The sequence below is a fragment of the Rutidosis leptorrhynchoides genome, chromosome 11 (assembly GCF_046630445.1).
Source record: "Rutidosis leptorrhynchoides isolate AG116_Rl617_1_P2 chromosome 11, CSIRO_AGI_Rlap_v1, whole genome shotgun sequence".
Classification (NCBI taxonomy): domain Eukaryota; kingdom Viridiplantae; phylum Streptophyta; class Magnoliopsida; order Asterales; family Asteraceae; genus Rutidosis; species Rutidosis leptorrhynchoides.
This window is the reverse complement of record NC_092343.1, coordinates 324,335,289-324,361,144: the sequence shown is the minus strand read 5'-3', so window position 1 is coordinate 324,361,144 and position 25,856 is coordinate 324,335,289. Positions and strand designations below refer to the sequence as shown.

The following is a 25,856-nucleotide window of genomic DNA, read 5'->3' as shown; positions in this document are numbered from 1 at the left end:
CATGTGACCATTTTCCGCATTTGTGACATCGTTCTGGGTGTCGTGCTCTTCTTTTCGCTGCGGATTTTGATTTTCCTTTACCAAATTGTAACTTATTATCTTCGCATCTGGATTCTTTTCTAACTCCGTCCATTCTTTCTCTGATTACTGATACTAATTCGCTCGGTAGTATGTCATTATTTCTTTTAGTGATCAAAGCGTGTAGCATTAGACCATGGTTTAGTTCACAGGCAGTCTTCATTTCGTAAAAACCTAAAAAAATAAAAATTCAGAATGGGGGGAGAAGACTAGTTCTTTAGGGTCTGCTAGGGAAAGACCATACGTGTTCCATTTTCGAGAACTACACGAAAACAGACAATCTAACTCTAACAGAAATACATATTATCCTTTAAAGACTTGATTCTCCCCACACTTAGTTAGCTGTGGTATCGAAATTGTGATTAACTTCGTTGTCGACTTCCATCGGACCATGTATGTAATGTTTAACTCTGTGACCATTAACTTTAAATTCAATCCCATTTGAATTTATTAATTCTATCGTTCCGTATGGGAAAACTCTTTTGACTATGAATGGTCCAGACCATCTTGATTTCAATTTTCCAGGAAATAGCTTGAATCGTGAATTGAAAAGAAGAACTCTGTCTCATTCTTTAAATTCTTTTGAACTTCTGATTCTTTTATCATGCCATTTCTTCGTTCTTTCTTTATAGATTAACGAATTTTCGTATGCTTCATGTCTTAATTCTTCTAATTCGTTTAGTTGACTTAATCGTAGACGTCCGGCTTCATGTAAATCAAGATTACATGTCTTCAAAGCCCAAAATGCTTTGTGTTCAATTTCTACTGGAAGATGACATGCTTTTCCATAGACAAGTCTAAAAGGTGTGGTTCCAATTGGAGTTTTGTAGGCTGTTCTAAAAGCCCAGAGTGCATCCTCCAATTTAATGGACCATTCCTTCGGATTTGATCCTACGGTTTTCTCTAGAATACGTTTTAAAGCTCGGTTGGTATTTTCAACTTGTCCACTTGTTTGTGGATGATATGCGGTGGAGATTTTATGAGTTACTCCATATCTTTTAAGAACTTTCTCAAGTTGATTATTACAGAAATGAGTACCCCGATCACTTATTAAAGCTTTCGGTGTTCCAAACCTTGCAAAAAGACGTTTTAAAAAGTTGACTACAACTCGTGCATCGTTAGTTGGGAGAGCTTGTGCTTCCGCCCATTTAGATACATAATCAATGGCTACGAGTATATATAGATTATTATGAGATTTTGGAAATGGACCCATAAAGTCAATACCCCAAATGTCAAATACTTCACATACTTGGATGACATTTTGTGGCATTTCATCACGTTGACTTATTTTTCCGGCCCTTTGACATGCATCACAGGATTTGCAAAGAAGGTGTGCGTCTTTGTAAATTGTAGGCCAATAGAATCCGGCTTCATAAACTTTTCTTGCTGTTAGTTGAGGCCCATAATGCCCTCCTGTTGGTCCTGTGTGACAATGGTTTAAAATTTTACTAGCTTCATCTCCAAATACACATCGGCGTATTATTCCATCGGGACAACTTTTAAACAGATGTGGATCTTCCCAGAAATAGTGTTTTATATCACTGAAGAATTTCTTTCGTCTTTGGTACGATAATCCTTTTTCAAGGAATCCACAAACTAAGTAGTTTGCATAGTCTGCAAACCATGGGATTTCTTTATAATCTATCTTCAATAGATAATCATCAGGAAAGTTGTCTTGTATGGCTGATTCATTTAGAACTTCTAATTCGGGATTTTCAAGACGAGAAAGATGATCAGCGGCGAGATTTTCTGCTCCTCTTTTATCTCGGATTTCAATATCAAACTCTTGTAAGAGTAAGATCCAACGGATTAATCTTGGTTTAGCATCTTGTTTTGAAAATAGGTATCTAAGAGCAGAATGGTCGGTATAGACCACCGTTTTTGCTAGAACGAGATATGATCGAAATTTGTCAAAAGCAAAGACAATAGCAAGGAGTTCTTTTTCAGTAGTTGTATAGTTCGTTTGTGCTCCTTGTAACGTCTTACTAGCATAATATATAGGTTGAAATCGTTTTTCAATCCTTTGTCCTAAAACGGCTCCCATTGCAAAATCACTTGCATCGCACATTAGTTCAAATGGTAGATTCCAATTTGGTGTTATCATGATCGGCGCATTAGTGAGTTTCTCTTTAAGAATATTAAAAGATTTGATACACTCATCTGAAAAGATGAATGGAGCATCCTTTTCTAGGAGTTTATTCATAGGAGTGGCAATTTTAGAAAAATCTTTTATGAAACGTCGGTAAAAACCGGCATGCCCTAGAAAACTCCTAACTCCTCTAACATTTGTGGGATGTGGAAGTTTAGCAATTACATCTACTTTAGCTCTATCCACTTCAATTCCTTCTTTTGAAATTTTATGTCCAAGAACGATGCCTTCTTTAACCATGAAATGGCATTTCTCCCAATTAAGTACTAGATTTGATTTTTCGCATCTAATTAGCATTCGTTCCAGATTAACTAGACATGATTTAAATGTATCACCGAAGACTGAAAAGTCATCCATGAATACTTCCATGCATTCTTCTATCATGTCATGAAAAATCGCCATCATACACCTTTGAAAGGTTGCAGGGGCGTTACAAAGTCCAAATGGCATGCGTTTGTAAGCAAAAGTACCATAAGGGCACGTGAATGTGGTTTTCTCTTGGTCCTCGGGTGCTATTGGAATTTGAAAATATCCGGAAAATCCATCTAGAAAACAATAGTAACTATTTCCGGCTAATCTTTCCAACATTTGATCTATGAAAGGTAAGGGAAAGTGATCTTTTCTGGTGGCGTCATTTAATTTTCTATAATCAATACATACACGCCATCCTGTTACAGTCCTAGTAGGAATAAGCTCATTTTTATCATTTGTAATGACAGTCATGCCACCCTTCTTAGGTACGCATTGAACTGGGCTTACCCATGGACTATCAGAAATTGGATATATCAAACCTGCATCTAGCAGTTTAATAATCTCTTTCTTAACTACATCTTGCATATTAGGATTTAGTCTTCGTTAGCGTTGCACATACGTTTTATGACCTTCTTCCATAAGGATTTTATGTGTGCAATACGAAGGACTTATTCCTTTAATATCATGAATCTTCCATGCAATGGCTGGTTTATGAGCTTTCAACACAGAAATGAGCTGTGATTTCTCATTTTCAGTAAGAGAAGACGATATTATTACAGGTAATTCAGATTCACCATGTAAATAAGCGTATTCCAAATGGTTTGGAAGTGGCTTTAACTCTAATTTCGGAGGTTCTTCTATCGATGATTTATATCGATATCTGTCTTCTTCTTTTAGCATTTGAATTTCTTCTGTTGTTGGTTCATATCCATTAGCTATAAGTGTAGCTAACATTTCAGCTTCATCAATTGGTTCATTACCTTCTCCTAAAGAACATTCTCCTGTTCCTTGTAATTCTGGAAATTCTTCTAATAATTCTGCATGTGCATCTATAGTTTGAATATAATAACATGTATCATCTGCAGATTGTGGTTGTTGCATTGCTCTATCAACTGAAAAGGTAACACTCTCATCCTCTATACTTAGGGTCAGTTTCTTACCGAACACGTCTATCATTGCTTTAGCCGTGTTTAAGAATGGTCTTCCTAATATGAGAGGAACTTGAGAATCTTCTTCCATGTCCAAAACAACAAAATCTACTGGAAATACTAAAGTACCAACTTTAACTAGCATGTTCTCCATTATCCCTCTAGGATATTTTATTGATTTATCGGCTAGTTGTATGCTTATTCTGGTTGGTTTCAATTCTCCAAGGTCTAGTTTAGTGTATAGTGAATACGGCATTAGATTTATACTAGCACCTAAGTCTGCCAATGCTTCTATTGAACTAAGACTACCCAGAAAATATGGAATTGTGAAACTTCCTGGATCAGATAGTTTTTCTGGTATCTTATTCAACAGCACTGCTGAACAATTAGCATTCATAGTAACAGTCGAGAGTTCTTCCATTTTCTTTCTATTTGAGATTAGATCTTTCAAGAATTTAGCATATCTTGGCATTCCTGAAATCACATCAATGAAAGGAAGATTTACATTTATCTGTTTAAACATATCCAAGAATTTGGATTGCTCGGCTTCAAGTTTTTCTTTCTTCATTTTACTCGGGTAAGGAAGTGGTGGTTGGTATGGTTTAACATAAGGTTTATCCTTAACTGTGTTATTTTCATTAACCTTCTCAACTACCGGTTCTTTTTCCTTATCTTGATCAGGTTGTGGTTCTTGTGGAGTAGGAATAGTTTCATCAGAAGTTACATGTATTTCAGGTGGTTTAAGTGTTGTACCACTTCTTGTGGTAATAGCTTTAGCTGTTTCATTCCGGGGGTTAGCATTTGTATCACTAGGTAAACTTCCCGATTTTCTTTCACCTATTAACCTTGCTAGGTTACTCACTTCTTGTTCCAGATTTTGAATAGAAGCTTGTTGATTTCTAAATGCTTGAGCATTTTGTTCATAAGTTTGTTTTTGAGATGTGAAAAACTGTGTTTGAGTTTCAACTAGCTTCGTCATCATATCTTCTAAATTTGGCTTTTTATCATCGGTTTGTTGTGGTGGTTTATTTTGAAAATTCGGTCTTTGCTGATTATAAGTATTATTGGATACTTGTTGATTGCTAGGACCTTGTTGGTTGTTGTATGGAATATTTCGGTTATAATTCTGGTTTTGATTGTAAATTGGTCTTGGCGGTTGATAATTATTCTGATAATTATTTCCAGGCCTTTGGTTTATGTATGAAATATTCTCTCTTTGTTCCATTGTTAATTCAATACTGAGACAATCTTTTGTCAAATGTGGTCCTCCACACTGCTCACAACTAATTCGTATAGCATGAATATCTTTAGTCATCTTTTCCATTCGTCTCTCGAAAGCATCTATCTTTGCCGAAATGGAATCTAAGTCATGGCTAGAATCGGCTCTAGCTGCTTTAGATGATCTAATGATATCTTTTTCTTGGTGCCACTCATGTGAGTGGGAAGCAGTATTATCAATAATTTTGTAAGCATCAGTTTCGGTTTTCTTCATAATAGAACCACCAGCTGCTATATCTATGTCTTTCCTTGTAGTGATGTCGCATCCTTGGTAGAATATTTGTACTATTTGACAGGTGTCTAAACCATGTTGCGGACATCCTCTTAATAACTTTCCATATCTTGTCCACGCCTCATATAGAGTTTCATTTGGCTTCTGTGTGAACGTAACAATTTCTGCTTGAAGTCTTACGGCTTTAGATGCAGGAAAGAATTGTTTAAGAAATTTGTCAATTAAAACATCCCATGTATCAATCGCCCCTTCAGGTAACGATTCCAACCAATCTTTGGCTTCTCCCTTTAAAGTCCAGGGAAATAACATGAGATATATCTGTTCATCCTCCACTTCTCGGATTTTAAATAGTGTGCAGATCCTATTAAAGGTACGTAGATGTTCATTTGGATCTTCCTTCGGTACACCACTAAATTGGCATTGATTAGTCACCATGTGTAGAATTTGTCCTTTGATTTCATAATCTGGCGCATTAATATCTGGATGAGTAATTGCGTGACCTTGGCCAGTGCGTTTAGCTCTCATTCGGTCTTCCATACTTAAATGTTCCAGATTCTCCATAATTGAATTTGTTGAATCGGTATCACTAGATGATTCTGTTTTAATGGTTCGTTCCTCAACAATATCTGTTTGAATGATTGGTGGTTCCGGAGGAAAGTTTAATGGTTCAGGATCTACGAACCGTTCCTGAATATTTTCCGGATTCTCAATTGTGAGGTCGGGTTCAAAAAATGGATTATCGGAAATTTGAACTGAAGTACTTGGTCGACTGGATGACGATTCTAAAGAAAAATCAACGGCGGTTATATTTGCTAAATGTCTTGATCTAGTTACAGGTGGTGAACGTACAAAAGGTGATGAACGTCTTGTTCGGTGCATTCACTGAATATCCTATTAGTTTTTAAAAGGAAAGAAAAATTATAATAAGTTATCCAATTAATAGACTTTTCTGATTTTGCCCACGTTTCGAATAGCCAAAAGATGCAGCAGAGGGGCAGGATTCGTTTGGTCTCAATATAATTGAGGACTGTTTGGCTCCAATAACCCGGTCCACGTACAAATCCAACTATTACTACGAACCAGAAAATTTTGATGTCTATTAATTTAACCACTTAAAATAAATTTTCGTAATTTTAAGAAATTTAGATAAGAAGTAGAAAAAATTCTAAGTCCTAAAAACTAGAATGGCGAGAAATAAGAGAGAAAAAGAGTTCGTCGCAAAAGGTCGAAAAAGAAAAAAATGGTTGAAAAATAAAAGGTGACGGAAAAATAAAAGAAACTTATAAAAACTTAAAAATACTTGACTAACCTAACCTTATTACTACAACTAACTTAAAATTATAATCGCAAATTGAAATTACTAATTGGAATGATAATTGATACATAGTAAAAGGTGTCTAAAAATATTAAACCTTACAGGAAAAACTAAATCCCAAATGGAAATAACTTAAAAAACTAAAACTAAAACTTAAAAAGGCGTCGCAAAATTCTAAAGCACCTAATACTTAATCTAAGGAATAAGCACTTAAGAGAGTTTACGGCAAAGCCTAAAAATCTAAAATTACTACGGTAAATACTATGTCTAAAAACTAAGTACGAACAATAAAAATATAAAAATTACGCTAAACGATTAAAAAGTACAAAATATTAAAAGAAATAAAAAGTGATAAAAAAAATACAATTTTTATTAAAATATTATTTTTATATTAATTATATTAAAGTATTAAGTTTTAAATATAATAAAACTAATTAAAAGTAGTTAAAAATAATTAAACTAAAAACTTAATTAATAATAATAAAAACAAACTAGGTTTTATAATAATAATAATATATTACTCCGCATTAAATGCAGAATTAGGGCAAACTGGTGGCCTGGTCAAACTCCTTATGCGAGTCGCATGAAATAAGCCAGTGGGTCATGCGAGTCGCATGACTGAACTGGACTGGTTCAATTGACAGGTTCAATTTGACAGGTCACGTGATTTTTAAAATTTATTTTATATTTTCAGTTTTATAATATAAGATATAAATATATAATTTAACTAAAAACTTAATAAAATACTAAAATAAAATACAAATACTTTAATATTTTGTAAATAATAAAGAAAAACTTAAAATACACTTTAAAATATATTTTTTTTTTTTTCGATTTTAAAGTTTTTTTTTTTTATATATTTTTAATTTTTAAACAAAAATATAAATTTTACAAAAACTAATTATAACTTAAAAATTAAAAATATGGCGTTTCGCTTCGGCGAGTCCCCGGCAGCGGCGCCAAAAATACTTGATGTTATGCGAGGTGTATATAAAATAGTTATTAATTTTAGCAGAAAACACTATTAAATACGATACAATTTTACACATGATATTTATTTATTTATAGAATGGATATACTTAAACCTTGCTACAACACTTATAGGCAGTGTACCTAATCGTACAGTAGTGTAGTTTTTAGTAAGTCCAGTTCGTTCCACAGGGAAATCTTTAAACAAAGCTCAACGCTATATTAGTTTACTTTTATAAAAATACAAACATATATATAAGTAATATTATTATTATAAAGGGGGGTTTTTACCGTTTAATGACCGGTTTGTCGATTTTAAAACTTTAGTCGCAGTTAAAACCAAATGTAAAATATTAAAAATGAATACAAGACTTAAATTAAAGCGTAAAGTAAATAACGATAATGAAATTGCGAATAATAAAAGTGCGATAAAATAAACTTGCGATAATTAAAAAGTATGATAATTAAAAGTGCGATTAAATAAAATAACAATAAATAAAAGTGCGATAATTAGAAGTGCAATTAAATATAAAATAAAGGAAATTAAATATGAAATAAAAGAATTATGCTTATTTAAACTTCCGTAATCATGATGTTTGACGTGTTGATTTTAGTTTTATGCCCATGGGTTAATTGTCCTTTGTCCTGGATTATTTAATATGTCCGTCTGGTTTTTGTCCATAACAGTCCATCAGTCATAAATATAAAGTGCAAGTGTCCTCATCAAATTATTCTTATACCCGAAGTTAAATATTCCAACTAATTGGGGATTCGAATTGTAACAAGGTTTTAATACTTTGTTTAATGAATACACCAGGTTATCGACTGCGTGTAAACCAAGGTTTTACTACTTTGTTAACAATTACACCAATTACCCTTGAATGTAATTTCACCCCTGTTTTAATTATTCTAGTGGCTATTAATCCATTCCCGTGTCCGGTTAAATGAACGATTATTCGTACATATAAATACCCCGCCCATCGTGTCCGATCGAGTGTATATGGTAATTTATAGGGACGCCCAATTGTAAATCTTTATATTAACATTAACAAACTTTCATTTAGTTAAACAAATATAAAGCCCATTAATAGCCCATAGTCTAATTTCCACAAGTGTCGTTCTTTTGTCCAAACCCCAATTATGGTACAAAGCCCAATTACCCAATTTTAGTAATTAGCCCAACATCATGATTACTTCGTTTTAAATAAGCATAATAATAACTTAGCTACGAGACATTAATGTAAAAAGGTTGAACATAACTTACAATGATTAAAAATAGCGTAGCGTTACACGGACAGAATTTCGACTTACACCCTTACAACATTCGCTAACATACCCTTATTATTAGGATTTAAAATTAAAATTAAAATTAAAATATAAATTATATATATATATATATTACGTATATATTGAGAGAGAGATAGATATTGAATTTTTTTGATCAGAATTCGGTTTGCTTTATAGCCAGAGTTGAAATTTGGGGCTCCGCGACTCGCGGCAAAATCCCCTTCAAACTCCGCGAGTCGCGGAGAATGTATTTACAGCTCACACCCTTGGAGTTTCTCTGCCGACGGTTTTTTATATATAAATATAATATATATATAATTAATATAATTAATTATATATTATATTATATTTATATACATAGTTAACTTGTAATTTTTAGTCCGTTGCGTCGAGCGTTAAGAGTTGACTCTGGTCCCGGTTCCGGATTTTCGAACGTCCTCGCGTACAATTTAATATCTTGTACTTTGCGTTTTGAATCTTGTACTTTTGTAATTTCGAGACGTTTCTTATCAATAATTGGAACCTCTTTGATTGTCTTTTGTTCTTTTGAGCTTTTTGGTCGTTTGCGTCTTCAAATCGTCGAATCTGTCTTTTGTCTTCACCTTTTATTATTTAAACGAATATCACTTGTAAATAGAACAATTGCAACTAAAAGCTTGTCTTTCTTGAGGAATAATGCTATGAAATATATGTTCGTTTTTAGCATTATCAATTATCGTGGGACGATTTTAAGAAGGAATACTTCGAGGAGTTCCGGACTTCGGCCGACTTGTCGGAATTGCGTGATGAGTTGCGAAACTTGCAACAGGGATCTATGGATTTGAATACTCTCAAGACGACCTTTATGGCGAAGACTCGTTTTTGCCCGGAGTATTTAGGGAATGATCGGTTGTTGATGGAGGATTTCTATCTAACCTTGAATGATGACTTGAAGAATAAGATTAGCCGGGGTCACGCGAAATCGTTTGCGGAATTATTCGCCGTGGCTAGAGGTTTCGAGTAGTATTCACGATCAAAGAAGGGTGAACCTTCGAGCGAGAGAAGGGTTGTTTTGCATGGTGCTCCGAGTAAGAGGACTAAGGGTCCGAGTGTGAGCACGGGTGGTACACGAACGGGTATATTGGATTCTAGTGCGTCTAGATGTTACAATTGTGGCATAAGGGGTCACAAGTCGTGGGAATGTTCGGTACCAAAAGGCGATGGCATGGTGTGCTTCAATTGCTAAGAAGAAGGACATCGTAAGTCGGAATGTCCCAAGTTAGCGGGGACGGGGCCGGCAAGGAGACGTTAAGGTACGTTTCGTTTTAATAAATATGTCTTTTGATTATTTATTAAGTGCCGTTTGAAGTTGAGTTATTAAATGCATTGTGTTGTGCATGTTATTGATATGGGTGACGTTCCTAATGGAAGTACCCTATGACGACGTTTTGATTGACGGGCGAAGGGCGTAAGACTTGGTGTAACCAAGCATTCCTTGATATTTGTAAAATGTTTCTACCAAGCCATGGAAATGGGTTGGTGTTCGGTTGTTAAGCGCGTGTTCGCTTTTGTGTTGAGGTCGATGAACCGTGAGGTTCGACGGGTGGGCTGAAACCCTTGAGATCGAGTGTTTTGAATCTCGATGTATGTTGGTAATGGAGTCTTTATGACACGACATTAGGTGCCTCTTTTATACCTACTAGCGTGGTGTTCGACTCCGATTATGTTGCGGTTACATTGTACTTAGGGTACCGAAGTGAAATCCTTAGGTACATGAGTGACTAGGTGTAATTTGACAAACTAAAGCAATTGGATGATTGCGAAGGTATGGTTTGTGTAATCGTGGTACACTTTTTGCTCGAAGTGTTTAAGGATTGATTGAAATCCTTTGTGTGCTCAAGGCTGGAGCAAGATATGGTGACGGGTCGTGTGAGCCCAATCTTTGTAAAGTCTACCTTAGGTAGCATTGTACGGATGTACGAGTTGTGGATATGGGACGTAGTTCCAAATGGGGGAGTTACACTCCCGCACGAGGAAGTTTTAGTGTGAGATTTCGGATGATGCTTTTGGTAGATCCGGAAAATGTTGTCGAGACCTGATTTTGGTCGATTTGTGGTAGATTACAATTTCGGATAAATTGTACTTATGGTTTGGATTTGAATTATCACCGAGGTGGTAATGTGGTAAATCTCGTTTGAGAGATAATGGACGTGTTTGGCGAGCAAGGTGAAATCCTTCGGTTAAGGGAGGTGTGTGTCGGATTCTCTTCTAGAGAATAATTGTTTTGTGCCTATGTTTGATATAGGTGGTTCTTGCTCGTGTATGTGAATGGTTAGTGGTATCCGTTAGGATTCACTATGGCGTAGCAGAGCGCGATGTTACGCTACTCGTCGTTCGAGGCCAAAAGGGCGTTGATTGATGAAGCATGACTTTCGGGTCCGCTGACTTCATCATGGTATTGGTGATTGATGAAGCATGACCTTTAGGGTCCGCTGACTTCATCATGGGAGTATGCGATTGGTGGAGCATTACCTTCGGGGTCCGCTGATTTCATCATGAGCGAGGTGTTATATCGGTGAAGCATGACTTTCGGAGTCCGCTGACTTCATCCGGTGTTGAGATTGGTGAAGCATGACCTTCGGGGTCCGCTGACTTCATCATGGGATTATTGATTGGTGAAGCATGATATTCGGGTTCGCTGACTTCATCATGGTAGTGAATCGCGTGTAGTTCGGATTCACTAAGGCGCGTGTGTTTTCGGCCAGCCATCGTGTTGTGTGATCTGTCGGTTGTTTTATACACCGATGGTGGGGTCGTAAGGACCGTGATGTTGATCTGTTGGTTGTTTTATACACCAATGGTGGGGTCGTAAGGACCGTGTTGTGTGATCGATCAGGTGTTTTTATACGCCGATGGTAGGGTTGCGAGGACCATGTGGTATGATTAGTGATGCGATAGCCGTGTTTCGCTCACGTGTTGTTACGGGTGTGACGATAGTCGATTTTGTACACCTTTGGATTTGGCGTTTTCATAGTCGTTTTGGGCGCTATCGGTTTTAGCCTTTTGATTATGATGTTACGGTACTTGCGTATTGATCGTATTGCGCACTACAAGGGATGTTTAGTGATTGGTGTTATCCGTCAGGATTCGTTGGTTCGGTCTTCATCGTTTCGGATTGTTGACCTTAGGTTGAGACTTGGTTGCTTTTAGCGTTGTACTCGGTAAGGGTACGCTAAGGGGTTGATATCTCTGTACGAGATTGGTTGAGTTTTCCCGATGTTAGGGAATGAGCATGGTTTTAGTGCTCGGATTGTGGATTTGATAAATCGCGGGTGACGATTTAGTTGTTAAAGGCAATTCAGTGGGAAGAATTGCTTAGGAAAGTCGGTTTGGACTTATGTTTGAGGACCGTGAAGTGTGGTCCGTTTGGTTAAATGACAAGAATCACGAGGACGTGATCGAGTCTAAGTGGGGGAGAGTTGTAACACCCCGTTTTTCCCCGTACATAATTTATAGGTGTATTGTGTATGTACGACAGGCGTATGAAGGGTTCGATACATGTTTGGGTGTTAAAGTCTTGTATGCGAGAAAATGTGTCAGGCCACGTTGGGTGTCGCGGCGCGACAAAGGGAGCCGCGGCGCGGCGTTTCAAATAAATCCAGATCAGAAAGCTTGTTAACAAAGTCACCAGTTCGAGGCAATCGTCGCGGCGCGACGAATTAGGCCGCGGCGCGGCGAATGGTGTGAACTGGCACCAGATTCTTGTAAATTTAAATGAAGTTCAAGGGCAATTTAGTCTTTTCGCGTTTGAGCCAGATTTGAGGATTTAACCTCATCCATTCATTTCATTTCTTATTTTCTTTTATCTTTTCTTTTCATTTTCTCTCAAGAAAACTCAAACACCCAAGTGATTCAAGTGGAAATTTGGAAAGGAAGAAGCGGGTTTTGATCTTTGGTGTAGTTGACAAGTGTGTTCTCCTCGTTCTTAGCTACACGGTGATACTAGTGGTAAGCTCTAACTCCGAATTTCATTATCGTGTTCATCATTCAAATTTGGGGCTTTTGATTGTATGATTCATAGATGGAACTCATTTAGTTGTTAATTGGAGACTAACACCAAGATTCGGGTTTGTAAGTGTTAAAGGCGGGTTTTGGGTTAGTTAATGATTTAACCATGTTTAAGACTTGAGAATGGTGTATAATCACTAGCATTAGTGATTATTGGTGTTTTGGAGACTTTTAGGGTTTTCGTGGTTGACTAATTTTGACTAGAGTCAAAATTAGGGTTTGTTGAGGATTATGACCCGATTATTGATTTGCTAAGGTTTATAAACTTAAAATGGATTAAGTTGAAGTATTAAACTGAGTTAAACATGTTTTGGTGTTAAAACTTGTAAATGGTGAGATTTTGACCTTATGGGTCAAAATTAGGGTTTATGGGCGATTTTGAGAACGATAAGTGTTTAACACTTGTGTTCGGGTTAAATTGGCATATTAGGACCATTATCACTTGTGTTAGTGATTATTGGTTAGTTTGGGCACGGTTTGTCCTTGGAAGTGCATTTGGGTTGAAATTGCGCTAAGTGTTGAATTGGGTTGGTTTGTAGATCCAATCTAAGTGTGTTGTTGAATTTGTGATAATGGATTAGGTACTTTCCATTGACGAGTTGCGGATTACTTGGAAGCTTTTCTTCAAGGCGACAAGGTGAGTGTTAATATCCTATATGCATATGTATGTGTAGGATGGGTGCGGGTCGGGTGAAGTGGTTCTCGGTTATAGAGCTCACTTCACATATAGGTGGATTGATGGACTTGTGTGTAGGTCCAATTGGCACGGTTGTGCGTTTTGGTTGACCATCTTTGACGAGGTGCACACCTTGCGTGTACTCTATCACATGGGCGTGTGATGTGGATTATATAACCCCAATGGCGAAGGGTTAGTATTGTGAGTGGAATAATTATGCGTGTACGTATATAATGTATTTATTTGTGTAGTATGAATGTGGTATTGTCGCGGTGTTCAAGACACCACATTCTAAGTAACGAGTAGTAGTGTCGCGGTGTTTAAGACACTACTCATTGTTTGATTGGCATGTGGTATTGTCGCGGTGGTTAAGACACCACATTGTCATGGGAGTGGAATTGTCGCGGTGTTCAAGACACCACTCATTATTTAGATTGACGTGTGGATTCGTCGCGGTGTTTAAGACGCCACATTGTCATGGGGGTGAATTAGTCGCGGTGTTTAAGACATCACCCGGGGGATTAGTGATTACGCGGTGTTTAAGTAACGCTAATGGATGTTACGAACTCCGACGGTCTCTTACGAGTATCGTTCCCTTGTACGATTGGTTAACCATGGTTATTGTGTTGTAAGCGTAAGCAAATTATGTTATTCGAGAGATATATACATATATATACATATATATTGTATACATATAATGTTGTATTGTCGTGTTGTAGCTAACCCTCCGGGTGTAGCTTATTGGCATTGTTCACATCGTTGTTGGCAAACTTATATTTTGTTGATGTATCTTTAGCTCATTGCTTAGTGATCTTACGGTATGCTTAGACTAGCTTGCCTTTATGTTTGGATGCTCCGGTATGCGGTATTTGCTATTTTGTGGCGTGTCCATTTTATGCATATATATGTATGTAGCATATTCTCACTCACTAAGCGTTAGCTTACCCTCTCGTTGTTGATATTTTTATAGGTTCGCATGCTTGGCGGCTCGGGTAAGCTTGGGAATTAGAGATCTCGGCTAGGTTGCTTTAGAAGATCTTACTTTTGGACTCGATTAGGATTTGGGTAGCGTAGTCCCAAATCACCATGCTCGGTTTTGTGTAAACGTAACTAGTCGGGTCCTAATGATTATAACCGGTTTACGATTTAATTAATGAACCATTGTATTAAGGAGTTTAAATCATTAATGTATGTTTTAAGTTCGATGAACTTACTTTGATAACAAATACGTTTTGGAATATGTGTAACGGGACCTAAAGTATTATTTAACGCGTATTAAAAGGAAAAAATTTTATGGGCCGGTTTTAATACGGGTTGGGTTGTTTCATGCCGTTTTGTACTTTAGATGTCTGGTATTATTGCTTTTCCTCTACAATATATGCACGTAGTTGTTTATTCCAAGGCTGATGATGAAGGTCTATTACTATTACTATAGTTCCACAATGAGAAACAAAATCATTTCTGATGGTGCACATGCTGCCGGACAACAATATTAACGGAGCCATGGCCGCCGCTGTTGTTATATGTACTTTTAGCAGAACTTTTTGGTGTCTTCTGCTTGCATATAGTTGTTATAATATACTTCAGTAACCATTTACTTATCTATTCATTTACAGGTTACGCTTTGCTTTTGTAGACGTGTTTTCACCTGCGGTTTCTCTAGCGGTAATACATATCGTCAATTTCTGTGCCGTATGGTTTTAGGTTTTTGTTTCCCTATTTTGCTTTCATTGTCGATTTATGTTTTGGACCTTAAAAGTTAGGGTTTTATGTACGCGATTGATTTTTCAGGCCCATCACTTTTTGTCAAAGGGAGTCAAAGCAATCTTACATATGGTCTTTTTGTCAAAGGGAGTAAAAAGACATAATTTGCTTCGTTATCAATTGTTTTTGTGTTTTTTTTATGCTTCGCTGATAATACTTTGTTCATACAATATTAAATATGTGCCTGTTTGATTGTGTTGTTGTTATGGTCTCTTGATGTGCTATTGTTATCACTGTTTTAACTTTTAACTGCTGTTTATTAATACATTGCTAATATAATAGTCAGCTACTAACACCTTCAACAACATGTGATGACAGCAGCTACACTTGATGAAAGCAGATCCAGTATCATCAAAGAGGAAAAACAAATCATGTCAGCAAGGTCTTTCGGCTATGCTTTCATCAATAATTTGTTAGTAATGGTTTGTCCAGTTTTGGTTATACGCTTTTACATATAAACTGCATCTTATTGTAATATGTAATGTTAAATCAAATTCGCTCTATTTTAGCTCTGCGGCTGAATGCATTTGTGTAGCTTTATGTATTATGAATGAATTGCTATCTGATATCTCTTTTCGATTTGTTACATGCTAATAAATTACTTTTGATTTTCTTTTTAGGTCATCTATATCTATAGGATTGAAATCATTCGTCAAATAGACGATGGATACTGGTGATTGGAGGGCTCAGCCATTGGCTGGTTCGCGGTAAACAATCGTGAACTAGGTGTACGTATATTAATATCATCTGAGCTGGAGTTAAAGCACCGATTGACCTGCTGTCATATTACGCTATCTGTAAGTGTTTTTTGTGTTTTTTTCGTTTATATTTGGTTTCATGATCGTAACCAAGTTTGATTTTTGCCATTTTCACTGATTACAAGGTTTTCATAACCAAGTTTGATTTTTTGCCATTTTCACTTAATACAATACGGTTTCGATTATTAGTGTTAGTGTACAATGGGTAAAATGGGTTTCATAATGATTAAATATTATTGTTCATGTAAACTGGGTCAACGATACTTGACTTTTCCAATTTGAATATTGACCAACGCAATCTAATACATGGCCAAACATCTACTACGCAGTTTCCGAATTTTTGATTTAACTATTTTTATTGCTACATTCAATAATATAAATGGATTTTGAAAACAATTAAAGGTGCTATATGATAAAATCAAAATTACTAACTCTGTTTTTATATAGTTCATATGTATAATTTATGATTTGGTTACATAACTAAGGCTTAGATTCCTACTATTGATGCTATCTTTAAAGATAGTGACATAATTAGTTATCTTGATACGGAGTACTGATATTTCAGGTTTCCATCTTATATCTATACCGCTTGCAGTATGGTAATCAATGTTTCGTCCTTGATGAGCAATATTACTCTACTAAGGTTCCTGTGAAAAAATGACTTTTACCTTTGTAGTGCACTTCCTTTGGTGGTGCTTCAAGTATTGGTCAAGCTGGTGGACTAACATCTCTATCTCTAGATGACATTGGGTCAGTTTTATTATATGAAACCGTCAAGTTTATGCCCCTTATCACACTTATATAAGTAAAAATTACCGAATTTCATATGCATTTTGGTGCACCAACATTTAGTATAACAGGTACATTAAATATAGTTATTAATTTACATTTCATACCTAATACTTATGTGGTTGAAGGTGATTTTGTAATTGTAAGTCAACAGGGTGTAAATGTTACGTCTACTACCTCTAAACTAAACAGAATGTGTATCTTTGTTTATGTGACCCATCTTGATAAACTGGAGGAAATAGTATCCAAGTGTTTAAGTTACAATAATTTTTAGGCTGCAGTATTGATGCATTATCTTTTACCCTTAACCTTACTTTGACTGTATTATCCTAATCTTGTGAGCCTTACTTTTTTGTATACTAGTTACGTGATTGGTATTATTAGAATATACGGAGTATTTTTCTAACTTGCTGAACTTGTTTTTTATTTATTTTCTTATCTCATCTATTTATTTCTTACCATTTGCTATCTTTTTCCTATCTTTTGCCTTACTTTGACTGTTTACTTTTGTATAGCCCGGTCTTTATTGTATTTTACTTTTTTGTTTTGAATTCTCTCAATTTTTATTTTCTTTATAGGTTAATATAGACCCTACTAGCACCTATGATCACCTGAGGTCATGTCCTCCTAGATTAGGGGCGGATAGGACTAGAGGGGTTAGAGGGGGTAATAGGGTTGCTACCCCGGGTGGGATTAGAGTGGGTAGTTGGAATATAGGAACCTTGACGGGCAAGAGGATTGAGCTCGTTGATACATTTCTTAAGAGTAATGTAGACATAGGGTGTGTTCAAGAGACTAGATGGAAGGGTGAAGGGGCGGTAGATATTAAAGACTATAGGTTGTGGTACTCGGGTTCTAGGATAGCACGAAACGGGGTAGGTATCTTTTTGGGCAAACTACATAAGGATAACGTTGTTGACGTGAGTAGGCTTAGCGATAGGATTATGTCGGTTAGTCTAATTATTAAGGAGACTTTCACGGTCATAAGCGCATACGCACCTCACACGGGCTTAAGTGATGCGGAGAAGAAGAGTTTTTGGGAATTGTTAGATGAGGTAGTGAGGGGGTGCCCAGCGGACCATCGACTGATTATAGGGGGTGATCTGAATGGACACATAGGAGTGGAGGCAGAAGGTTACGAGGGAGCCCATGGGGGCTTTGGGTTTGGCCCTAGAAACGAAGAAGGGCGCTCAATCCTGAAGTTTGCCATTGCCCACGAGATGGTCGTAGCAAACTCTTTCTTCAAGAAGAGGGATGCTCAGTTAGCTACTTTTCATAGCGGGGGTCGTAGCACCCAGATTGACTTTTTGCTCCTCCGTAAAGGGGAACTTAGGACTTGTAGGGACTGTAAGGTCCTTCCAGCATTGACTTGCTCCTCCCAGCATCAATTGTTGGTCATGGACCTAGTCACTCGGGGAAGAGTTGGTAGGAGGGCCAGGGTTGTGCAACCTAGAGTCCTTTGGAAGAACCTGCATGGAGCGAATGCAGAGACTTTTAGAGCGACTGTTGCTGATAGATTGAGGGTAGAAGGGGATTACGTAGCCCTTACTGATGTAGATCAGATTTGGAACCGCATGGCGTCCGCTATCAGAGATGTGGCAAAAGAGACTTTAGGGGTGGCAATAGGGACATCGAGAGCCCATAAGAGTAGTAGAGAATCGTGGTGGCTTAATGACGATGTCCAAACAAAAGTCGCGTTAAAACAGACGAGGTTTAGGGAGCTCATTACTTTTGGAGAAGGGACACCTGCAGAGAGAACTAGGATAGAAGAAAGATATAAAGAAGCTAAAAGAGAAGCAAAGAAGGCCGTAGCTATTGCTAAAGACAAAGCATATGAAGATTTATATAGGAAACTAAACTCTAAAGAGGGAGCTAATGACATATATAGGATAGCTAAACCTAGGGAGCGAAGAAGCAGGGACTTGGTTAACGTCAAATTTATCAAGAATGAAGCGGGTCAAACTATAGTGAAAGAAGACCTTATTAGGAATAGATGGGAGGAGTATTTTGCATCCCTCTTCTGTAGGGAAAGACCCGAGCGGAACGGGGAACTCCATGAGGTTCGTGAGTATCAAAACAACTGTTTCTGTACGAGGATTAACCAGGAGGAAGTTAGATCGTCTCTACGAAAGATGGGGAGAAACAAAGCAGTAGGACCAGACCAAATTCCGATTGAGGCATGGAGGTGCCTAGGAGATGAAGGGGTTAGATGGCTGACAAACCTTTTCAACATGACGTTTAGAAGCGCAAAGATGCCTATGGAATGGAGACTTAGTGAGGTTATTCCCATTTACAAGAATAAGGGAGATGCACAAATATGTAGTAATTATAGAGGCATAAAGTTACTTAGTCATACAATGAAGCTTTGGGAGAGAGTGATTGAGACGAGGCTCCGACATGAGACAAAGGTTTCAGAGAACCAGTTCGGTTTCATGCCAGGACGTTCGTCGATAGAAGCGATCCACATCGTTAGAAGCCTTATGGAGAAGTATAGGGAAAAACAAAAGAACCTACACATGGCATTCGTAGACTTGGAAAAGGCTTATGACTGTGTTGAAATGTCCCGTTCTTATTGATTAAAAACGTTCCATATTAATTGATTTCGTTGCGAGGTTTTGACCTCTATATGAGACGTTTTTCAAAGACTGCATTCATTTTTAAAACAAACCATAACCTTTATTTCATAAATAAAGGTTTAAAAAGCTTTACGTAGATTATCAAATAATGATAATCTAAAATATCCTGTTTACACACGACCATTACATAATGGTTTACAATACAAATATGTTACATCGAAATCAGTTTCTTGAATGCAGTTTTTACACAATATCATACAAACATGGACTCCAAATCTTGTCCTTATTTTAGTATGCAACAGCGGAAGCTCTTAATATTCACCTGAGAATAAACATGCTTTAAACGTCAACAAAAATGTTGGTGAGTTATAGGTTTAACCTATATATATCAAATCGTAACAATAGACCACAAGATTTCATATTTCAATACACATCCCATACATAGAGATAAAAATCATTCATATGGTGAACACCTGGTAACCGACAATAACAAGATGCATATATAAGAATATCCCCATCATTCCGGGACACCCTTCGGATATGATATAAATTTCGAAGTACTAAAGCATCCGGTACTTTGGATGGGGTTTGTTAGGCCCAATAGATCTATCTTTAGGATTCGTGTCAATTAGGGTGTCTGTTCCCTAATTCTTAGATTACCAGACTTAATAAAAAGGGGCATATTCGATTTCGATAATTCAACCATAGAATGTAGTTTCACGTACTTGTGTCTACTTTGTAAATCATTTATAAAACCTGCATGTATTCTCATCCCAAAAATATTAGATTTTTAAAAGTGGGACTATAACTCACTTTCACAGATTTTTACTTCGTCGGGAAGTAAGACTTGGCCACTGGTTGATTCACGAACCTATAACAATATATACATATATATCAAAGTATGTTCAAAATATATTTACAACACTTTTAATATATTTTGATGTTTTAAGTTTATTAAGTCAGCTGTCCTCGTTAGTAACCTACAACTAGTTGTCCACAGTTAGATGTACAGAAATAAATCGATAAATATTATCTTGAATCAATCCACGACCCAGTGTATACGTATCTCAGTATTGATCACAACTCAAACTATATATATTTTGGAATCAACCTCAACCCTGTATAGCTAACTCCAACATTCACATATAGAGTGTCTATGGTTGTTCCGAAATATATATAGATGTGTCGACATGATAGGTCGAAACATTGTATACGTGTCTATGGTATCTCAAGATTACATAATATATAATACAAGTTGATTAAGTTATGGTTGGAATAGATTTGTTACCAATTTTCACGTAGCTAAAATGAGAAAAATTATCCAATCTTGTTTTACCCATAACTTCTTCATTTTAAATCCGTTTTGAGTGAATCAAATTGCTATGGTTTCATATTGAACTCTATTTTATGAATCTAAACAGAAAAAGTATAGGTTTATAGTCGGAAAAATAAGTTACAAGTCGTTTTTGTAAAGGTAGTCATTTCAGTCGAAAGAACGACGTCTAGATGACCATTTTAGAAAACATACTTCCACTTTGAGTTTAACCATAATTTTTGGATATAGTTTCATGTTCATAATAAAAATCATTTTCTCAGAATAACAACTTTTAAATCAAAGTTTATCATAGTTTTTAATTAACTAACCCAAAACAGCCCGCGGTGTTACTACGACGGCGTAAATCCGGTTTTACGGTGTTTTTCGTGTTTCCAGGTTTTAAATCATTAAGTTAGCATATCATATAGATATAGAACATGTGTTTAGTTGATTTTAAAAGTCAAGTTAGAAGGATTAACTTTTGTTTGCGAACAAGTTTAGAATTAACTAAACTATGTTCTAGTGATTACAAGTTTAAACCTTCGAATAAGATAGCTTTATATGTATGAATCGAATGATGTTATGAACATCATTACTACCTTAAGTTCCTTGGATGAACCTACTGGAAAAGAGAAAAATGGATCTAGCTTCAATGGATCCTTGGATGGCTCAAAGTTCTTGAAGCAAAATCATGACACGAAAACAAGTTCAAGTAAGATCATCACTTGAAATAAGATTGTTATAGTTATAGAAATTGAACCAAAGTTTGAATATGATTATTACCTTGTATTAGAATGATAACCTACTGTAAGAAACAAAGATTTCTTGAGGTTGGATGATCACCTTACAAGATTGGAAGTGAGCTAGCAAACTTGAAAGTATTCTTGATTTTATGTAACTAGAACTTGTAAAATATATGAAGAACACTTAGAACTTGAAGATAGAACTTGAGAGAGATCAATTAGATGAAGAAAATTGAAGAATGAAAGTGTTTGTAGGTGTTTTTGGTCGTTGGTGTATGGATTAGATATAAAGGATATGTAATTTTGTTTTCATGTAAATAAGTCATGAATGATTACTCATATTTTTGTAATTTTATGAGATATTTCATGCTAGTTGCCAAATGATGGTTCCCACATGTGTTAGGTGACTCACATGGGCTGCTAAGAGCTGATCATTGGAGTGTATATACTAATAGTACATACATCTAAAAGCTGTGTATTGTACGAGTACGAATACGGGTGCATACGAGTAGAATTGTTGATGAAACTGAACGAGGATGTAATTGTAAGCATTTTTGTTAAGTAGAAGTATTTTGATAAGTGTATTGAAGTCTTTCAAAATTGTATAAATACATATTAAAACACTACATGTATATACATTTTAACTGAGTCGTTAAGTCATCGTTAGTCGTTACATGTAAGTGTTGTTTTGAAACCTTTAGGTTAACGATCTTGTTAAATGTTGTTAACCCAATGTTTATAATATCAAATGAGATTTTAAATTATTATATTATCATGATATTATCATGTATGAATATCTCTTAATATGATATATATACATTAAATGTCTTTACAACGATAATCGTTACATATATGTCTCGTTTAAAAATCATTAAGTTAGTAGTCTTGTTTTTACATATGTAGTTCATTGTTAATATACTTAATGATATGTTTACTTATCATAGTATCATGTTAACTATATATATATCCATATATATGTCATCATATAGTTTTTACAAGTTTTAACGTTCGTGAATCACCGGTCAACTTGGGTGGTCAATTGTCTATATGAAACATATTTCAATTAATCAAGTCTTAACAAGTTTGATTGCTTAACATGTTGGAAACATTTAATCATGTAAATATCAATCTCAATTAATATATATAAACATGGAAAAGTTCGGGTCACTACAGTACCTACCCGTTAAATAAATTTCGTCCCGAAATTTTAAGCTGTTGAAGGTGTTGACGAATCTTCTGGAAATAGATGCGGGTATTTCTTCTTCATCTGATCTTCACGCTCCCAGGTGAACTCGGGTCCTCTACGAGCATTCCATCGAACCTTAACAATTGGTATCTTGTTTTGCTTAAGTCTTTTAACCTCACGATCCATTATTTCGACGGGTTCTTCGATGAATTGAAGTTTTTCGTTGATTTGGATTTCATCTAACGGAATAGTGAGATCTTCTTTAGCAAAACATTTCTTCAAATTCGAGACGTGGAAAGTGTTATGTACAGCCGCGAGTTGTTGAGGTAACTCAAGTCGGTAAGCTACTGGTCCGACACGATCAATAATCTTGAATGGTCCAATATACCTTGGATTTAATTTCCCTCGTTTACCAAATCGAACAACGCCTTTCCAAGGTGAAACTTTAAGCATGACCATCTCTCCAATTTCAAATTCTATATCTTTTCTTTTAATGTCAGCGTAGCTCTTTTGTCGACTTTGGGCGGTTTTCAACCGTTGTTGAATTTGGATGATCTTCTCGGTAGTTTCTTGTATAATCTCCGGACCCGTAATCTGTCTATCCCCCACTTCACTCCAACAAATCGGAGACCTGCACTTTCTACCATAAAGTGCTTCAAACGGCGCCATCTCAATGCTTGAATGGTAGCTGTTGTTGTAGGAAAATTCTGCTAACGGTAGATGTCGATCCCAACTGTTTCCGAAATCAATAACACATGCTCGTAGCATGTCTTCAAGCGTTTGTATCGTCCTTTCACTCTGCCCATCAGTTTGTGGATGATAGGCAGTACTCATGTCTAGACGAGTTCCTAATACTTGCTGTAATGTCTGCCAGAATCTTGAAATAAATCTGCCATCCCTATCAGAGATAATAGAGATTGGTATTCCATGTCTAGAGACGACTTCCTTCAAATACAGTCGTGCTAACTTCTCCATCTTGTCATCTTCTCTTATTAGTAGGAAGTGTGCTGATTTGGTGAGACGATCAACTATTATCCAAATAGTATCAAAACCACTTGCAGTCCTTGGCAATTTAGTGATGAAATCCATGGTAATGTTTTCCCATTTCCATTCCGGGATTTCGGGTTGTTGAAGTAGACCTGATGGTTTCTGATGCTCAGCTTTAACCTTAGAACACGTCAAACATTCTCCTACGTATTTAGCAACATCGGCTTTCATACCCGGCCACCAAAAATGTTTCTTGAGATCCTTATACATCTTCCCCGTTCCAGGATCCTTATACATCTCATATCTCCAAATTTTGGTACCCAAATCCTTTCAGCCCTATACCGGGTTCCGTCTTCCCGAATATTAAGATGCTTCTCCGATCCTTTGGGTATTTCATCCTTTAAATTTCCCTCTTTTAAAACTCCTTGTTGCGCCTCCTTTATTTGAGTAGTAAGGTTATTATGAATCATTATATTCATAGATTTTACTCTAATGGGTTCTCTGTCCTTCCTGCTCAAGGCATCGGCTACCACATTTGCCTTCCCCGGGTGGTAACGAATCTCAAAGTCGTAATCATTCAACAATTCAATCCTCCTACGCTGCCTCATATTCAGTTGTTTCTGATTAAATATGTGTTGAAGACTTTTGTGGTCGGTATATATAATACTTTTGACCCCATATAAGTAGTGCCTCCAAGTCTTTAATGCAAAAACAACCGCGCCTAATTCCAAATCATGTGTCGTATAATTTTGTTCGTGAATCTTCAATTGTCTAGATGCATAAGCAATCACCTTCGTTCGTGGCATTAATACACAACCGAGACCTTGCTTTGATGCATCACAATAAATCACAAAATCATCATTCCTTTCAGGCAATGACAATATAGGTGCCGTAGTTAGCTTTTTCTTCAATAACTGAAACGCTTTCTCTTGTTCATCATTCCATTCAAATTTCTTCCCTTTATGCGTTAATGCAGTCAAGGGTTTTGCTATTCTGGAAAAGTCTTGGATGAACCTTCTGTAGTAACCAGCTAGTCCTAAAAACTGGCGTATGTGTTTCGGAGTTTTCGGGGTTTCCCACTTTTCAACAGTTTCTATCTTTGCCGGATCCACCTTAATACCTTCTTTGTTCACTATGTGACCGAGGAATTGAACTTCTTCCAACCAAAATGCACACTTTGAAAACTTAGCGTACAATTCTTCCTTCCTCAATACTTCTAACACCTTTCTCAAATGTTCACCGTGTTCTTGGTCATTCTTTGAGTAAATAAGTATGTCATCAATGAAAACAATGACAAACTTGTCAAGGTATGGTCCACACACTCGGTTCATAAGGTCCATGAACACAGCTGGTGCATTAGTTAAACCAAACGGCATGACCATAAACTCGTAATGACCGTAACGTGTTCTGAAAGCAGTCTTTGGAATATCATCTTCTTTCACCCGCATTTGATGATACCCGGAACGTAAGTCAATCTTTGAATAAACAGACGAGCCTTGTAGTTGATCAAATAAGTCGTCGATTCTCGGTAGTGGGTAGCGGTTCTTGATGGTAAGTTTGTTCAACTCTCGGTAGTCGATACACAACCTGAATGTACCATCTTTCTTCTTGACAAACAAAACAGGAGCTCCCCACGGTGATGTGCTTGGTCGAATGAAACCACGCTCTAAAAGTTCTTGTAATTTGCTTTGCAGTTCTTTCATCTCGCTGGGTGCGAGTCTGTAAGGAGCACGAGCTATTGGTGCAGCTCCTGGTACAAGATCTATTTGAAATTCAACGGATCGATGTGGGGGTAATCCCGGTAATTCTTTCGGAAATACATCGGGAAATTCTTTTGCAATGGGAACATCATTGATGCTCTTTTCTTCAGTTTGTACTTTCTCGACGTGTGCTAGAACAGCATAGCAACCTTTTCTTATTAGTTTTTGTGCCTTCAAATTACTAATAAGATGTAGCTTCGTGTTGCCCTTTTCTCCGTACACCATTAAGGGTTTTCCTTTTTCTCGTATAATGCGAATTGCATTTTTGTAACAAACGATCTCCGCTTTCACTTCTTTCAATCAGTCCATACCGATTATCACATCAAAACTCCCTAACTCTACTGGTATCAAATCAATCTTAAATGTTTCGCTAACCAGTTTAATTTCTCGATTCCGACATATATTATCTGCTGAAATTAATTTACCATTTGCTAATTCGAGTAAAAATTTACTATCCAAAGGCGTCAATGGACAACTTAATTTAGCACAAAAATCTCTACTCATATAGCTTCTATCCGCACCCGAATCAAATAAAACGTAAGCAGAT

General features: G+C 36.5%; 2 protein-coding genes across 19 annotated transcripts in view; both read left to right on the top strand.

Moving 5' to 3' along the window:
* The window catches only part of LOC139876364 (uncharacterized), a 52,853-nt gene extending 35,894 nt beyond the window's left edge, over window positions 1–16,959 (top strand). For 3 of the 18 annotated variants that reach the window (XM_071863672.1, XM_071863674.1, XM_071863671.1), the window contains 4 exons: window positions 15,048–15,096; window positions 15,514–15,617; window positions 15,816–15,992; window positions 16,519–16,959. In XM_071863672.1, coding sequence (XP_071719773.1) covers window positions 15,048–15,096; window positions 15,514–15,617; window positions 15,816–15,872 — 210 coding nt within the window. In that variant the 3' untranslated portion in view covers window positions 15,873–15,992; window positions 16,519–16,959. Of the gene's footprint in view, window positions 1–14,866; window positions 15,097–15,513; window positions 15,618–15,815; window positions 15,993–16,518 lie in introns of all 18 variants that reach the window. The other 15 variants (XR_011768062.1, XM_071863678.1, XR_011768058.1 and 12 more) reach the window with 12 other exon arrangements.
* Window positions 16,960–17,686: 727 nt separating this feature from the next.
* On the top strand, window positions 17,687–19,196 carry LOC139875719 (uncharacterized). Its single transcript, XM_071863028.1, has 2 exons — window positions 17,687–19,117; window positions 19,182–19,196. The coding sequence occupies exons 1-2, from the start codon at window positions 17,687–17,689 to the stop codon at window positions 19,194–19,196; spliced, it is 1,446 nt and encodes a 481-aa protein (XP_071719129.1).
* Window positions 19,197–25,856: the final 6,660 nt, after the last annotated feature.

Coding starts and splice junctions, on each gene's coding strand:
- LOC139875719 (XM_071863028.1), top strand. CDS start 17,687: ATGTCGGTTAGTCTAATTATTAAGGAGACTTTCACGGTCATAAGCGCA.